Source organism: Octodon degus, unplaced genomic scaffold, assembly GCF_000260255.1.
Source record: "Octodon degus isolate 3935 unplaced genomic scaffold, OctDeg1.0 scaffold00110, whole genome shotgun sequence".
In the NCBI taxonomy this organism is placed as follows: Eukaryota; Metazoa; Chordata; class Mammalia; order Rodentia; family Octodontidae; genus Octodon; species Octodon degus.
The window spans coordinates 1054954-1074031 of record NW_004524686.1 but is presented as its reverse complement, the minus strand read 5'-3'; the positions used below and the strand labels follow the sequence as shown (position 1 = coordinate 1074031).

Genomic DNA, 19078 nt, shown 5'->3' with positions numbered 1-19078 from the left:
GGACACACAGTATCCTGCAATCCTCCCCGGGCACATAGCACGCCAGATCAACATTAGAGGCTGGGAAGAAAAGAAAAACGTTAAGGACTTTCTGTAGCACATCTCATTGTAGGATACTAACTAGAAGGACTCTATAATATTGTGGAAGAGAACAAAGGACCAGAAAATGACAGTGTGAGTGCCAGGTCTATCCGATAAGATGAAAACCGAAGTATTACCATGGAAGCCTAGAACCAAAATGGAGCGTAGACAGAGGTCAGGCGGCAGAGGAGTTAAGAACATGCAGATGGTATGGAAGGTCACAGAACCAAAAAGACAAGAGCTTCTGAAGTAGCCATGGAACACAGTGAAGGTTCACAGCAGGACGATGGCTGGAGTGAGGGGGAAGACACAAGAACTACTGAGAAGCCAAAAACAAGTAAACACAAACTGGAATCAGGACCAGAGGGACATAAATAAATGAGAAAATGGGAATGCTAGTTATGGGGGCGGGGGACTTAAGAGAAGAGTGCTATGGTTTGGACATGGTCTCTCCCCATCAAAACTCATGTTGAGATTTAATTGTCAATGTAACAACTCAGAGATGGTGAGGCCTTCGTGAGGGGGGTGAAGTCATGAGGGCTCTTCCCTCATGGAGAGATCCACTCAGTTCCCTTTAGAGTCGGTTAGCTTCCTCCACAGCAGCTGATGTAATAAGACAAGGCTGGCACCAAGCCCCAGGCTCTCACGAGCGTGTGCATATATGAATACTAGCTGCCCCTTCCCCCTTCCTACCACACCATGACAGCGCACAAAGTCCTCACCAAAAGTTGCATGTTCGCGAGAATCATGTATTCCCCTGCCTCCGGAACTATGAGTCACATTAACCTCTCCTTGCAAGTCAACCAGCCTCAAGTATTTTGTGACAGGAATAGAAAATGGACTAAGACAACACAGCATTAGAAAGAAGCCGATTTGGTCAATGTGTTCAGACTGAGGCCAACTGAAGGGCATCTGAATGAATCCAAGAGACAGTGCAGCACAGGGATTAGCACTAAGGAAAAAAATCAAGGCTACAAGAGTACTAGATGGGAACCTGAATCCACAGATTTGGAGGAGGATAATAAGTTTACATAGTTAACTGTCTTCTTCCTATGTACTGGTCACTATTCTAAGAAAGGGAGACAAAAAGATAAACAAAGCAAACACACACACGATTAAAAATGTGACAGCTGCTATGCAGAAAACAAAACATGATGATATAATAGAAAATGAGCTGGGGAAGCAGAGATAGAAAGACAGCACTTTTCTGTGGAGTGACACAGTTAAAAGCTGAAGAATGAGAAGCCTTCAGTAGTGCAATGGGAAGAAAAAAAGGAAGAACAAGACACCAAGACGTCTACGTTAGATCTGAAATTGCTTTTTTTTTTATACTTTAGGGAAGGGTCTGGGTGTTCAGGGTCTCACTACTAGATCAAACTCATAGTGATTCTCCTGTTTACAGCCTCCCAAGAGCTGGGATTACAGGCGCGTGTCAACACGCCCTGTCTCAATTGCCAGCTCAGCACACCCAGGGGGCGAGGCTGACATGGCAGGCCTGGGGATTGAACCCCTGGGCCCTGCGCCTGCTTGCAGGCACTTTAATCTGCTGAGCTATTTGGCCGTCCCTGAGATCACTTTCTGAGGCCGAGACAACACAACTTGGAGTTCAGGAGTGAGGGAGGGCAGGCTAGAGATAGAAGCTGAGAAGTTATCATTGTATAAATGATACTTAAAACCGCAGAACTAAAAATTGAGCTGCTCAGCATGGAGATGAAGAGCAAAGGTCCATGCCCTGGAACACCATAATGTAGTGTGGCAAAGGATGATGAAAAAAGCTGCAATTAAGAATGCCTAACTTGAGCCAGGTATAGTGGCGCACACCTGTAATCCCAGCACTTGGAGGCTGAGGCAGGAGGATTGCTCTGAGTTTGAGACCAGCCTGGGCTACAAACTGAGCTCAAGTCAACCTGAACTGCATACTGCAGCCCTGTTTCAAAAGGACAAAATTAATTAATTAATTAATTAAAATAAAATTTACATAGTTAAATAAACTTCAAAAGGACAGAGAATGTCTAGCCTATGAAGAATGATGAGAATCAGGCAAGAGAAGTGTCAAGATGTTTCAAAATCAATCAATCAAGTTAAATATATTATAATCCAAGAAATCTACTTATAAGTATTACCAAACAGACCACACAGGGCAACAGAAATGATTCTCAGAAAAAAAAAAAAAAACACTAAATAACAGGTTACAGAAGAAGATATGTAAAAATAATTTTAATATGTGGTTTAAAACATGAAAAACAATGCTACATATGATAACAGTGAAAAAATTTTGTAGCAAAGGTGAAAATAACAGAAGGGAAAAATGCAGCCAATGAGTATCATGACCACATGGAGGGTATACAACTGGGAAGACAGACCTCGGGACTTCAATGAACAGCTTTTACATTTTACGCTAGATGGCCAATACAAATGTTTTATTATTTGTGCTTTTTATGTCTGGGGGATTTCATAACAATTTCAAAGAATAATAATCATAAACATGAAGTGATTCACTAGAGTTAAGTCAGGAAAAAGTGATGCCTGATTTGAACAGACAGGTCAAAGCATCAGAACAGTAAGAAATAAAAAGAGATAAAAGGTCAGGTGCAGGACTCACCTTTGTAAATGAACAACTTTAAGAAGTAGAATTTTGACTACGCCTTGAAATACCATAGAAAGAAAGAACAGTACCCAACATGATCCCATGGTCAGTACACTGGTTTTTTTACATGCTATGGATTATCAAGTCCCAAACTAGGGGTACACAGTATATGTGTGCAGATGCAAATTTTGTGATTATAGAGAGGTCAGACTTCTCACTATCAAAGAAAGTACTTAAACGTAAGAAAAGACAGAATACTAAAAGGAAGACTGTTGTGCTGCCCTGAAATTGGAGGAAGATTTGGAACTCAGTGTTTCATATATGTACACACAGATGGAGGTGTGTGTGCACAAGTGTATTTACTAGCTCTGTGCACAGATAACGCAGAAACAATGACATCCAGGTACCCAAACAGCTAGCATCTAGGTCTGAGTTTCTTTTTTTTTTACAGTTTTTATTTTTTTTTATTTTTTTTCTTCAAAATTTTATTGCTAAACAGATAGCAATGAGACAGTTTCAAATCAAATCAGAAGTACAGTTTCAACAAATAACACACTGCATATATTCTTCTTAGTGGTTAATTGCTGTACAAGATGGGGACTTGAGATCCTATTTACAAACACCATTAGAACAAATCATTCTATTCATTAAGAGAATGCAACTATATATCTATCCCAACCACTTTGAATACACAGATACAAAATGGACATTCATCTGTATACCCCATTTTTTCTAAGTTTCGTTATTGAATATTATAGGTGTGTAAACTCAGCAAAATATTCTAAAAGAGTCCAGTAGCCCATAATAGCATTGGGTCTTCTGTTTAACTGGCAATGTCAGAAATTATTGACCAGGTCTGAGTTTCTAAGTACCATTCATTCTCCTGCACCATTCCTGACTCTCTGAGAAAGGGCTGGCATGCAGAAAGAACAAAACAACCCTCAAATAGCTCTTATTGCTAGACAGTAAGGAAGTATGCAAACATTATGGAAACATCACAAGAACAGAAGTACCAGCCCGAAGGGACTCAACTGTTAAAATACTGGGCCCTTTAAAGATCAAATAAATGACAGTAGGAGATTTATAATCCTAGAGTAAAATAAGAACCTAGTATAAATAAATGAGTACATAAATGGGGAAAGGGGGAAATTCTTCCTTCAAGTAAACTCTAAGTACTACATGGAGGAAGAAAGATTGAAACAGAGACATTGCCGACTGGCAAACGTCACTGCAATAATCACTGCAGGCAAGAATCATCGTGAGCAAGAGAAGATGGGAAATAAAATACAGGGTCTCAGAGAGCCTCTGCACATTCCTAATCAACACTAAAAGGAGAGCAGTCATTTTATACAGGCGATCTTGGCAGACGCCACGTGTACCAAGTGAGCACACCGAGCAGCCCCAGCGGCACAGCGCTGCCACATCCTGTCCTTCCTGAGCTGCCGCACTGGGAAGGACACAGTATCATTTTTATGGTATTCTTGCCAAAAACCACACAACTCTGATGTAATCAAACAGGTCCAAAGTTGGGATACTGTAGGGGAAAACAGTTCCTCAAAAATAGCGAGGTAACAAAAAACAAGAATAAAGCCAAGGACCTGTCCAAAGGAAAGGGAACCATAAAGACTATGAGTAAAATTTCAGTCAGCACTCTGAAATGCAAAGAATTTACAGATTAGATGGTATTGGTGCATCTTGGAAATTTCCTGGTTTTATTAACTGTGCTGTAGTTAGATAAAATATTAGTGTTTGGGGACTCCTGGATCATGTACGTACACGATCTTTTGGGCTCTGCACTATTTTGGGGACTATTTTGTGAGTCTACAATAATTTAAACTAAAAGCTTAATAAAATTAAATGTGTCCAAAGCCAGAAGCATAAGGCACAGCTGGCGACAGTCTGCTTATGGAGTTCATACCACACCATGCCCCACGCACCCTAGGACCACACAACAATGCAGTGTTTAGGGCTATCTTGGGTACAGAAGATCATTTTAAACATCTCACAGACACTAATTTTCAGGTATTATTAGCACCATCATCATCAAAATTATCATCTCCCTGGGGCAGAAACATGCTAGGAAATAGCCTCAACATCACACATCTAACAGATGCTAAGGTAAGTTGCAAGAATCAATCAAAAGATCCTTCACGGGCCGGCCAAAGAGCTCAGTGGATTAAAGTGTCTGCAAGCAGGCACAGGGGCCAGAAGTTCTGGCCCTGCCCCCAGGGGCGCACTGAGACAATTGAGACTGGGCAGGGCGGGTGGCATGCACCTGTAATCCCAGCACTTGGGTGGCTGTAAACAGGATCACTACGAGTCTGAACTATGCAATGAGACCCTATAGACCCTGTAGACCCTGTCCTAAATACAAAAAAAAAAAAAAAAAAAAAAAAATCCTTCAAATGAAAAACAAATGTCAAAATTTAAAACGTAATATAAGATTAGAAGTCAAAACACCTCCCAAATTGATAGAAGAGTAGACATGAGCACTAGTGTAGTTCCCCAGTTCCTTAGTTTCAGTTTTCCTGATTTCATATACCCGCAATCAATCTCAGTCTATGTTAAATGGAAAAAGGTACAGTTTTTAAACTGCACAACATTCTGAGGAGTGTGGTAAAATGTGTGGGGAGGTGTTTTTTTGGTTTTGTTTTTGAGACAGGGTCTCACTATGTAGCCCAGGCTGGTCTCAAATTTATGGTGATCCGCCTATCTCAGCCTCCCCAATTCTGGGACTATAGGCACATGCCACTATACCTGCCTGGCAGGTGAGATCTTACTCCATCCTGCATTGTTCTGTGTTGGAGTGAATCGTTCCTCAGTCCAGCATATCCACGCTGAATATACTACCATCTGCTAGTTACTCAGGAGGCGCTGCCCAGGTTACTGCTGTCCCTATATTACAGCGCTTGCATTTAAGTCACCCTTATTTTACTTAACAGTGGCCCTCAAATGAAAAAGTAGTGCCGTTAGCAATTTATATATACCAAAGAGAAGCTATAAAGTACTTCCTGTAGGTGAAAATGTCAAAGTTCTCAGTAAGGAAAGACAAAAATCATAAGTTGGGGTTGCTAATATCTGTGGGAAGGACAAATTTATGCACACAACTGTGAAGAAGCAATCTGTGCCAGCACTGCTGTACCGCCTCATGCTGCAAGATTTACGGGCACGGTGTGTCAGGGCTTAGTTAAGACAGAAGCAGCACTCACTTATGTAGGAGTATGAAAAAGCACAGAGCATATCTACTATACTTTTTAAAAAGTGAATACATCAATTACACCTCAGGCTTAAGATGGGAGAAAAAGACAAATCCAGCAAGTCAAGAATATAGACAGTTAGATTTCCAGAAAGACAGACATATATAGATAGATAGATAGATAGATAGATAGATAGATAGATAGAGACATATAGATATATATAAAGGATATCACCTAACAAGCAGTATCAAAGACAATTCCAGGCCATCCAAATAGCTCAGCGGATTAAAGCACCTGCTTAGGCCGATGCTGGGGCCAGGAGTCTGATCCCTGGGCCTACCGTGCTGGCCCCGTCCTGCCCCCAGGATGTGCTGAGACAGCAATTGAGACTGGGCATGGCATCATGCACCTGTAATCCCAGCACTTGGGAGGCTGTAAACAGGAGGATCACTACAAATCTGATCTAGTAGTAAGACCCTGTAGACCCCGTAGACCTGGTCCTAAATACCAAAAAATAAATAAATTTAAAAAAATAATAAAGGAGGCCCAGGGAGACAGCTCAGTAGAATAAGCACTTGCCTGGCAAGTGCAGGGTCCTGAGTTCAATCCCTGGTACTGCAAAAAATAATAATAATAATAATAAATAAATATAAGAAAATTCCTCACAGCTCAAGAACTAGAAGTATTCAAACTGAACAGATAGATCTACTAGCACTAAGACAAATGAAAAAAGGACCTACAACTAGACATATCCATCAATGTGAAATTTTAGGCTCCAAGGATAAAAAGGAGAGCCTAAAAATTTATAACCAGAGGAGGGAGCCAACACAAAAAATTTAAGCAGGTCACCTACAAAGTAAGAATCCATATAAGATCTCTGCTTAAGGGCCGGGGAGATGGCTCAGTGGAATAAGCACTTCCCTGGCCAGCACAAGGGCCTGAGTTCAATCCCCAGTTCTGCCAAAAAACAAAACAAAACAAGATCTCTGCTTAGCAACATTAGACGACTTTTCTTAAAAAATTAGACTATATTTTTTAATCTTCTGAAGAAAAATAATTCTCATTCCACAATGGAGTTATCAAATAAGACATGAGGCAAAAAATTTTTAGAATTACAAGGGTTCAGAAAGATTTACTTCCCCTTACTCCATCATTTTATTGAAGAGTGGCACACTGAAACACATTTATATTGTTCGTCCTTCAAGGAATGTGAAGATGATTTCCAGCAAATCAAGAATTAAAAAAAAAAAGGAAGAAAACAGGTATATTTTTAAAGAGTGGCCCAACCAAAGAGCAATGAGGGGAAGTAGACAGTTGACAGTTTTGCAGCCAACCTAGATGGCAGCCAGTTGAAAATGATCCATAAAGGCAGAGAGATCTAAGACAAAAGGGAGTCTTAGTCACTTTCCTTATCACTGGGACACAATACCCAATACCCACAACTTAAAGAAGAGGAGTGGAGGCTCATGTTTTCAGCCCATGGCCAGCTGACTTCAAGGCAGAAGTGGCCTGGTAGAGGGGTCTGGTGCAGGGAAGCTGCTCATGTCATGGCGGCCAGAAAGCAGAGACAGCAGGAGCTGGGGAAGGAGATTTACCCTTCCAGGTCCCATTCCCAGTGACACACCCTCAGCCAAGCCCCAACTCCTAACAAAGTCCGCCTTAGTGTCCTTGTAATCCAGTCTCCTCCCAAGGATCCCCACTTCTGAACAGTGAGGCTCCTGTAGATATCTCAAGCCAAACCATAACAAAGGAGAACTACATATGATGCACAGTGTCACGAAGAGTTTGGGAGAGATCACGATGAAGACGCATAAATAGAATGCATAATAAAAGACAAGAAAAGTAGAAAGGTAACCAAGGACTCAGAAACTATCAAAAGCTATACAATGAGCCAGATCTGTATATGGAACAAGTTCCAATTAAAATAGGATATCAGTGACTTTCATGACAATAAATAATATGGACTGTAAGAAATCAAAAGACTAAGAAGCTAATCGATTTTTTTTTTTTTTTTTTTTTTTGTTTTTTCTGTTACCAAAAACTGAAATGGGCCTTTGCGGTGAGCTACTTCCCCAGCTCTTTATTTTTCAGTTTGACACAGGTCTATCATTAAATTAGCCACACTGGGCTTGAACTCCTTATCTTCCCACCTTATCCTCCCAGAGTGCTGGGATTACATATGTGTGTGTGCCATCATATCCAGTTTTTCTTTTTAAGGCACAAGATTCTTCTAATTTTCAAAAACAAATCAAAAGCTTTGAAAAAAAGAACAAAAACAGAAAGTTATTTCAAAGATATGATATATCCAGTTATATGATTCAAATTAAACTAAACATGATTTTGAGAACTTGGAACATTCAACAAAGGATTAGCCATGTGAACATCTCTTGTCTACAATGGGATTATGGCACTAGAAACACAGGAACAAAAAAAGCTCTGCAATGACTATTTCCTCACTTGTAATAAGACAAATACTGAATGTCAATTTTCACCAATTGGAACCAATCTTCAAAGACAGCACGGAAAATTTAAATTGATCAGACTAGATAAAAATGTGATTTCTCTTCATAGCATTATAAAACTACAGCCAACCCAAGTTGGGAAGTAGAAAAAACAATGGAGAAGATAGAAAAAGGGCACGTGTGGGGAAGATAGGGCAAGTAACTACTGCTCTCATTATAAACCCTTTGATCCTCAGGAATTATTTTGAGGGGCTGGGGAGATGGCTCAGTGGAATAAGCACCTCCCTGACAAGTGCAAGGAATTATTTTGAGAAGGTTTTATTAAATTAGTTAAGGAAGAAATTGTTATCAGTTACACATGCTATCAAGAGGTCAAGTGTGAAACAGATTTATCCTGTACAATCACAGATGACCCTAAGAAGACCACTTCCCTGAAATACTGCAAAGGCAAACAGAATGCAGTGGGCGGGACAGTGAATGGGAAATGAGTATCTGCAAAGGATGACCATACCTGGCAGGACTCGGACAGGAGAAAAGAGAGAGACTGCTTATGAGAGGAATTAAAAAGAAAGGTTGTCATTTGTACGTATGTGGAAGAGACCAGCATGTTTTTGATTTAACTGTAATAAAGTAATAAAACCCACAGGGCAGAAGAGCTGGACTCCAACTTGGGAAAAGAAGGGAAACCTCTTCTTCTGAAATAAGAAGAGATGAGGTGGGAACAGATTTAGATGTGGAGGTAGGAAAGTAGTAAGGTCTGAGTAACAGCAGTATACTGGAGAGTTCTTTGTCCGCCGATGTGACCCAAAGATGGGCTGGAATTGCTCACAAAACTGCAAAAAACAAGAGAATGAACAAGGACTTAAACACTAAGGGTTATGCTAACAGTCCTAGTATTATGGTTGAAAGTGTGTCTACATTTGAGTACCATTCTATATCACCTCATCTGGCCAGGCACTGTGGCACACACATGTAATCCCAGCACGTGACAGACTAAGGCAAGAGTACTGCCACAAGTTTGAGGCCAGCCTGGGCTACAGAATGAGTTCAAGGCAAGCCTGATCTAGGTAGCAAGACCTTATCTCAAAAAACAAAAACCAAGTGTTCATGCTATCTGCTGTCTGAATTACTCCTTGTAAAGTTCCTTTAAGATAACCTGGTATCTGAATGTAGAAAAGCATCTTTGGAGAATGACCAAGGAGGCCAAAGTTGTATTCATTTATACAAGGTCCTCCAGCACTTTGGTACCAAGGCAGCAACAGCAGGAAGATAACTGCATCCCTCTTTACATCCTTCTAAAGCTACAAGGTGAAACCTAAACCACAGAAATCTATGTCAGTCAGTATTTAGTAATGAAATACACAAGCAAGGTAAGTCCATGACTCCTACTTTACAGACGTTGAATAGAGTGTACTTTGCCTACAGCAGCAGAGCCAGAATCCCAAAGCATCCTCACCATTTATGAAGCACAGAAGGAACACCAAATCTGAAATGTATTTTGACCATGTACCACCTACCACACGTTCACATGGGGAAGAGAATTTTGAAAACACAAAGTCTGGGTGAACCTGTTAAAAATGTATGCGCCAAAAGTCAGTGCTTTAAGTTCTGTGACAAAGGAAATTATATTCTCTTCATTATGAAATAAGATCACTACATGCAACACCATGATTCTAGAACTATTTTTTTTAACCTACGTCTTTGCTTTCCAATTAATATAGTTAATCTGAGAGAGGGATGTTATTTGGCTACTAAGTAGCGTAAGCAGATATCTTCTTTATGATGATTTCCTTTTTTTTTGGAGGTGGGGCGGAAGTACTGGGGCTCAAACTCAGGATCGTGTGCCTAGCAAGCAGGCACTTATGCCACTGAGCTCTCTCAGCCCTACGACAAATTTTATTTTTTTGTTTTGATTTTTTTTTTTTTTTTTTTTAATGGGGAACCAGGGATTGAACTCAGAACCCTGTACTTGCCAGGCAAGCGTTTATTCTACTGAGCCATCTTCCCGGCCCCTCATGACAAATTTTAGAAATGTACTTAGAGTAACGAATTCTTTTTGTGTAAATATGAAATTAGCAGCTAATCAGTGACCCTCAAGTGTGAGTGCCTTAGCAAACTTTATCTGTGCATGCCTTCTGCTGGTCTTCACTTCTGTTAATAATCTTCCAGCTTAAAGCAGTTCTTCTCTAGGCATTTATGTTGGTGGATCAGCATTACATTACTCCGTGGCGAGACTGCCCTAAGTAACCTGAAATATGCAGACAGATTTTAATAGAATGAAGACATGTTTCTCCCCAAAAAATCTGATTTTAAATTAAGTTATAACCAAAGTCATAATTTTGAGACTGCAAAATTGGATAATTTCATTAAAAATAAAACAACTGCTGACAGTGTTTTGAAGCTGAGTGATTAAGTTAAAACGCCCTGCTAATAAAACTATCCGTAATGACCACAGAAACACCTGAGTCACTGAGATGGCAGCTCCAGCTTAGGAACATGGGGTCACCAGAGGAAAATGGCAGTGAGCTCAAAGGGAGGAATTTATTGAACAGTTTCCACTGTGTGTCCTAGATTACAAAAATGATAGAGCTGGACTGTAGTGTAAGGATGGTTGTTTACAACACCCCAGCAACCTGAAACTTGGTGATTTCAACAATGGCACGAACCAACTAAAAAGTTGTGGGTAATATAATCGCCGCAATTCACCACTCTGCATAAAGGTGGTTTGAGCTTCTAAACAGCTTCCCAGTGGCCACTTTTATCTTGCACCTAATTAAAGTAATTGATTTATTGTCTAGGTATCACACTGTATTAAAAATTATAAAGCAGGGTGTTCACCTTGAAATAAAACTTTACAGCCATTATTTTATTTCATCTTGAACCACTTGGTTTTTGGTACTGAGGATCAAACTCAGGGCCTTGCACATGCTAGGGAAATCCTCTATCTCTGAGCCATATCCCGAGGCCTACCCCTGGTTTTCACTAGTACAACAGTAACTATCACTGCCATTCTGCCTATTCCTGGTGCTTGGTCTTACTCTCCTATCTTGCTTTGTACCTAAGGCCCATTTTTTATCGCTGCCTATTTCTGAACACTTTAACTCGTCTCCAGGCTACATCTCTATTCTTTTTTGTGTGTGTGATCTTTTCTTCAATCATTTTATTGAGAAACAAATAGCAATGAGACAGTTTCAAATCCGTTTAGTAGGGCAGTTTCAATAATTAATATATTGCGTTTGTTGTCTTAGGGGTTATTCATTGTACAAGACGCAGACATGATATCCTGTTTACAACCACTAGTAGAACAAATCTTTCTATTCATTGAATTAAGAGAATGCAGCTGTATGTCCTATTTTGAATATTCAGATACAAAATGGTCGTTCATTTGTATCCTCTTTTTTTGTTTATTCCAATATAGGCCAGTAGTCCATAATAGCAGTGGGTTTTCGCGTAAGACTGGCAATGTCAGAAGTTGTTGACTTGAGCGTTTTACAGCTCATTGTATTAATATGGCTTTACTTTTTATACCTCACTTTTACACTTTTCTGCGGGATGGTTAAGACCAACATAAAGCAAGACCTATGTAACAAAAAATGTAACTTTTGTATCTGACAAAGTCAGTCAAATCCCCTCAGGATTTATCCTGAAACCCTGTACCGCAGTTTGCAGATCCTCTGTCAGTGTTAGCCATGAGGGTCACATCTCTATTCTTTCCCATGTGTTCCACCCACCTCTTGGTTATGGTCACGTTCCAACTATTACTATTCTAACCTACTGTTGGATCTACAACTCCCTCATCTTCACCATTTCTAGCTTATTAAAATCCAGACTTCATTTCTTTTTTTTTTTTAGCAGAACCAGGGATTGAACTCAGGCCCTTGAGCTTGCAGACTTCATTTTTAAGGTTAAATTTCTTCTATGTTATTCCAATGAAATCGCCTTATATTTTAATATATAAACTACACTGTCTCAGGTTGTCTGTGAAAACAAGACAGTTTTAAGATTACTAGGACTGGCCGGGGAGATGGCTCAGTGGAATAAGCACTTCCCTGGCAAGGGCAAGGGCAAGGGCAAGGGCCTGAGTTCAATCCCCAGTTCCGAAAAAAAAAAAAAAAAAAAGATTACTAGGACTCTTGGTCTCATTCAAATCTTGGTTTCTAAGTTCTAGAAATGTTCTGTTTTTCTCAAACCATCATTTATTTGTTGTTGTTTTGTTTTGTTTTGAATGTATGTAGTACAGAGTCTACAAGGTCTCACTACACAGATCGGACTCATAGTAATCCTCCTATTTTCAGCCTCCCATGTGCTAGGATTACACATTTGTGTGTCATCCAGTCTCAACCAATGGTGTAGCACATGCCAGGGGCGAGGCCAGCAAGGCACGCTTGGAATTGAACCCTGGTCCCTGCACTCTGCCTAAGCAGGTGCTTTAGTCCACTGAGCTATCTGGCTGGCCCTTAAGCCATGAGTTTTTAATCAGGTTCTACTTTCTCAATACCCACTTGTCTCATCTTTCCTGTTTTCATCCTAATGTTTGGCTGCTTTCATACTTCCTATGACAGCCCATCTTTTCCTCTAACTGTTCCATTAAAATTTTTTGATTTTTAAGAATTTTTCTAAAAAATGAAAATTTTTCTAAATTTTGTTTCTCTTTCCACGTCAGTTTCTTTCCTATTTATCCACTGCATCATGGAGGGAAATGAAATAATGACAAATTATGTCAACTAAAAACTTTAGAACAAACACACAAATATATACAAAAAAAAGAAAAAAAAAACTGATTCTGTTTCTTATCTCCACTTTATAACCCAACAATCTCTGAATTCTCTATGCATAAACCAAAGCACCCATCATTGTCTACAAGCAGAAATTTACATTTGGCACACCCCAAAGTAAAATCTCTTCCTCAAAAGGTAAATGTATATGATTTATGTATGAAGGAATATATAGCACAAAGTGTGTTTTCTCTGTTAGTTATTTATTCAGGGCTTTAGATAATCCAAGACCAAAACTTTAGAATTCAGGCCTCATTTTTTCAAAGTAAGTCTTGGGCTATTAAAGCGAAGGTCCCACAAGAATAAATGAAGGGGAAGCTACCAGATCCTAGGTCTGAGATTAATTATCCTATAAGATGCCACTTGAATAGTAAAGATGAACAAAGAAGGTACTGTACCAACCTACTGTATTATAGTGGGGAGTGGTATGAAAAGGGATGAAAGGAAAATGTAAAATAAAACAAGAAGAGACCAGCGTAGCACTACATACCTACCATCCCATCCCAGCACTCTGGAAAGCTGAGCAAGAGGGTCACCAGCTCCTTCCCAGCTTCAAATATAATAATTTAAAAGGGGTGAGGCTATCACTGATACAAAGGCCCTGGGTTCAATCTCCAGCACAGTAACAACAAAAATAAAGAGAAAGAGGTCTTTAAGAACTAATAATGGACCAGCGAGATAGCTCAGTGAACTACGTGTCTGCTTAGGCTGGGGTATTATTCCCGGCACCATATGCCACACTGGCCCCGCCCCAGGGCGCACTGAGCCGGCCACCAAGACCTGGCGCAGTGGTGCACACCTGTAATTCCAGTGCTGGGGAGACTGAAAACAGGAGGATCACTATGAGTCTGAGCTCGTGATGAGACCCTATACCAAATATAAGAAAAAAAAAAAAAATCTGATAACATATGCCAAGATCTGAGAGATATAACTAACACAATTCTCCCTACCTGAGGCAAAACAAACCCAAACAATAGGATCACCAGGGAAGCAACATATCAAATCTTCCCCTAAGTCACAAAGAACTAACTCAGCAACAAATTACTTCTGATACAGCCCAGGATATAGCTCAAAGCTAAAGCATCTGCAGGCGCAAGGCCCTGGGTTCAATTCCCAGCTCCATAAAAAAGCAAAACAAACCTCTGATATGCAATCACAAAATGACACGGCTATAAGTCTTTGGAATCAAAACAAAGTGAAACTGAAAACAGCTACATGCAGAGTAAACAAAAACAAGTTGGAAGCAGAGCAGCACAAGAGAAGAAATATCTTTGTAACTAACAGCTGGCTTTCTCTCATGCTGAATACCCAAGGGGGTAATAAATAGTCAAACCAATGATGGTCCAGATACTATGGCTTCATTCAGGGCACTGGGCCTCCATTTGTGCCTAAGTCTCTTCTTAAAAAAAAAAAAGGAAATTATGGTTTGTTTGGGTTTTTTTGTTGTTGTTGTTTGTGTTTTTGGTGGAACCAAGGATTGAACTCAGGCCCTTGAGCTTGCCAGGCAAGCGCTTATTCTGCTGATCCATCTCCCCAGCACCCAAAAGGAGGGCATTATGTAATTTTATACAAATAACAACCTAGAAAGAACAAATTTTCTAGTCAAAGTTTAATTTCTCATTTGTTTTTACCTAAGAATGCCTTTTAAAGTAGTCCTTTCTCCTAGCTGTTCTACATACAGTTAAAAGCATTCTATCTTAAAAATAAGGCATCCTGACATAGTAACAGGTGGGAAAAAAAAAATCAGTCTGCTTATTATCAAGAAACGACAGGACTCAATAATCAGGTGACACTTTATTCTTTCTTAGGAAAAAATGCACGTTTTCCTCAGCCAAGATAGAACATGCAGGGGTAATTAGAAGTCAAAATGGAAATCATAGGATGCGAGCACAGAGATTATCATGAACTGACGCAACTGCATTGACTTCTAAATAATTTTACACTGACTTGTGTTTGGTACACTATGTTTTACATAAACCTATTCTCCTTAAGATCACAGGTTCAAATGCCAGCACAGAGGCTTACAGCTGCTCACAGAGACTGGTAAGCTATCCAGTACCACACAGCTTAATGTAGGAAGTTAAGGATCACAACACAAAACATGATCCTTAAAGGAGGAACATTACGCTTTTAGTTAAACAAACTGGGGGCCAGAGAGATGGCTCAGTGGAATAAGTGCTTCCCTGGCAAGCTCAAGGGCCTGAGTTCAATCCCTGGTTCCGCAAAAAAAAAAAAAAAAAAAAAAAAAAAAGTTAAGTAAAGTAATATCTAGCTGTTTTTCACTGCGTTTTGATTCTCCAAGCACAACTGATCACACCGAGAGAAACAACCTCTAAACAGGCATAGCACAGAATGTTCACCCCACCAAATATAGTACACCTGATCTTCTTTCCTTACCTGATAGTGAGCCTGGGCTTGCTGCGCCGAGTTCAAGGTGACATTACAGAGTTTGCAGTACAGGGGCTTACATAGCTCCTCCAGGGCAGTGTCTTGCTCCCCAGCCTTAGGTAACTCTTCTTCCCCTGCCAGAGGCAAGGGAGCCTCCTGGCCAAAAGGCTTCTGCTGCAGAAGCTGCGAGGTGCCTGTAGACCTGGTGGCCACTGACATAGGAGGAGAGTATGAAGGCTGCTTAGGTGGAGGAAGCCCAGCGTGTTGCAAGAGGATCATTGGGTAGGAAAGCCTTGTGCATAATCCAGTGCGCAAGGAGAAGGCGAGTCTTCACACCTGAATCCACAGGGAGGAAAGAACAGCTTAGAAATGAGAGCTCGACAATATGACACGTAAATAAAGAATGCTACCATCTGACTCTTGCATCTGCTTCTCCAACCTGTCTTGGGGGCTTTTTCCTTTAGCCTCACCTAGCAGATGCCCCCTGCCTATTAATTCACTTTGGTACAATGTTCTTCCATTGGGAATGGCTTTACAGATTTGACTGTATGTCACTTGGCACAGCTCCAACTGCCATCCCTCTGGCCTATGAACATTAATAGCATTACGTGCTTAGCTAATTTAATCTAAAAGTCATGTGGCTGAAATGCACATCAAAGGTCACCTAGTCTAGACCCCTTCCCTCAGGCATCCTTAAACACTCCTGATAATAATTATGCATAGACCAAAAAAGAAAACCCTACCAGCTAAAAATCTTAGCAAATACTTCTTTTCTATCCACATGTCAGATATATGTATGTACAATCTTTGTACTTCTACAACCAGCCAAAATCTCAAGGAACTCTAGGAATAACCTAGAAATAAAATGTGACAGAAATAAATAAAAAATAGTCCTTTTGATCAATAAGCAATATCTAAGTAATTGAGCCAGTGATTTCTTACAGCAGAGGTTAAAACAGACATCATGTGGGCCACACACAGCTACAGATGAACTGTGTGAAAGGCAGTGTTTTGTTATACTTTCATTTAGAAAACTGAATTTATTGTCAATGTTTAAAAATCAAGAGATTGAGCCAGAGATATAGCTCAGTGCCATACTGCCTGCCTGACAAGCACAAGATTCGGGTTCAATTCCCAGTACCAAAATATCTACATCTATCAAGAGACTGTCCATCACAGCATCTCCTAATGAGAGGAGGACCTGGCTAGAGCCCTCCTACAGTCCTCCACAGGGGACAACTGGTTAGTGTTCAGGGATACTGTCCTCTCTACCACGCCTGCCTCTCTCTGGTACCTCGGTGCCCACTCAGGCTGCTCCCTGGAGGCCCCTGAGTTTATGATCCGACCTCATATGGCTTAGACTATATTCTCGAGTCCTTTGTAAAATCAAAATATTTCTTTCCCTCAAGAGGCAAACTACCTGCACAAAATAAGGTACCTTTGGTTGGCAGATGAGGAGTGATAATGAACCATACTCCCCTAGCCCTATTATAATTCTAATTCCTCAGTCTTTAGTTGTTTCCTTCCCGTTTCCTATTAAGTAACTGATAGTTGTTACTCTATTTTACTCTGAAAGACTCGGTATGTTCTACCCCATCTTTAATCTTCACATTTGCTCTTGCCTCCCACCCAGATGGCACTTCTAATTCTGAATTTCTCAAAATGAACTACAGTACACCCTGAGTTCCCAGGGTTCTAATTAACCCAAATTAGGATCCTTATTACAAAATCTACAATTCCCTTCACTCAATATTATTAAATGTTTTTCTTGGTCAATAGAATATGCCTATTTTCAGCTGCTGTGATTTTCCATCTGCGGTGAAAATGTATACATTATGACAACAGATTTACTAAAATGAATCAAGTTTTGAAAAGTTAAAAGTTTATTTTAACTTTGCTTAAGTACATAGTAGCAAGAAATTGCAAGCAAGTTAACTTCTATGCTAAATTCTCAGATTGAGGGCTGGAGAGGAAATTATTATGATTGAGAAATAGTGGAGTTAAGGACAAAAATGCATAAAAATTAGCCATAGAATTTTAAAATATTTTTCCTTAATCAAATTCAGAAAAACGATTATTTGGCCCAAGCAGAAGTTTGCTGTCCATTATTTTTAGGAACATAAAGAAAAGCAATGCAAATTCATAACACTTGAAAAGCAACGTCCTCTATAATGATATTATTTCTCTCAAATTAAATCAAGCAATGATATCCAGAAAGCAAAGATGGATATGAACAGTTTAAAAAAGGAAAGCAAAGAGACAAAGACCAGCTTTGTAAAACTTTACCCAATTACAACTGATGATGTTGGAGGCTGTCTGTACGGCGGCAGAGTCCTTCTAAGGCTAAACTGCCACAAACACAGTGCTAATTCATAAGAGGAAAGGTAGAGGAGGATGTGAAAACATCTGAATAAAGGAAATTAGCACTATAAACAGACAATCAAACACTACCAACTGCCAAACATGTCTGGACTTGTCTTATGAATGCTCCCTGCCACTTGAGGAAATTCAAGCATCTGCCTCCCCCAGTGTTTCCTACAAGTTTCCATCCAAATAAAGGCCCACTCGCACTGAAGTACAAAAGGCCTCTTTTCAGAGGAATGGAATTAAAAGGAGAACTGATCAGTACAGACTCACCTACAACTGCGCTTCATCTTCATAATGTTTAAAGAACAGAAATCCCAAAATTATTTCTTGTACTCTATTTAACAATCAACAGGACAACATTAATTTCCTCCAAGAGATCTATAATATATGTCAGTGACAACAGGTGTTAATGTAATTGCAAACAAAAATTAGCGAAAGGAAATATAAGTGGAAAAGAAATAAAACCAAGCCTTTGGTGAATATACAATGGTGACACAGAGGCACAACCCACATGCGGCTCAGACCCATCCAACAGCAGCATTGGTTTACAAAAAACTCATCTGCAGGCTGATACAAGTAAATATTCCTCAGATTTTAAAAACCCTTCCATTTGATGCTTGCAGGATTATGGTGGTGAACGTCCTGGTTTGAAAAGGGACTGAGGGGGCACTAAAGAAAATCAAAGCCCCATGAGGCCCCCAGTTTAAAAAAAATGAATTATAACTGCACACTTAGTTTACAAGACTAGACTGAGGCCTAGTGGTGGTATACCATATTGAAGACAACTGCCTTCTCATTTGGAGGAATCTACACTCGAAAGAACACAGAAACAGGTTTCCGGCAGCTCAGCAACTAGGTAAGGCTGCCACTGGGAACAGTGGAAACGAGGGAAAGACGGGCAACATTACTCAGAGGTCATCAGAACGCAGCAAGAAGGATGCGAGGGAGGAAATAAGAAGGATGATCAGCGGAAGCAAGGTACAGGGCATAGGGAGGCTCAAGAGAACACAGGAGACTGGGGAGGAGGCGTCGTGAACCCGCCAGTGTTTCCCAGTCTCCGCGGTGGGGCTTGCGAATCCCAGGGAAACATTTACATATGCAAACCAAAGCCGCAGCGACTTCAGCATCGCCCACTGCCTGCTCCGGCGCCGGGGACGTCTGCGCCCGCACACCCAGGAGCCCGCGCGCCGCACACACCTCGGTCCGCAAGGATGCCGGGGC

General features: G+C 40.4%; 1 protein-coding gene across 3 annotated transcripts in view; it reads right to left on the bottom strand.

Moving 5' to 3' along the window:
* Nucleotides 1-19078, bottom strand: part of Zmat3 (zinc finger matrin-type 3) — a 51412-nt gene that overhangs the window by 12936 nt on the left and 19398 nt on the right. For 2 of the 3 annotated variants that reach the window (XM_004639333.2, XM_004639332.2), the window contains exon 2: nt 15500-15826. In XM_004639333.2, the coding sequence (XP_004639390.1) occupies nt 15500-15769 (270 nt within the window). In that variant the 5' untranslated portion in view covers nt 15770-15826. Of the gene's footprint in view, nt 1-15499; nt 15827-17776; nt 17863-19078 lie in introns of those variants that run through there. The other variant, XM_023699092.1, reaches the window with a different exon arrangement.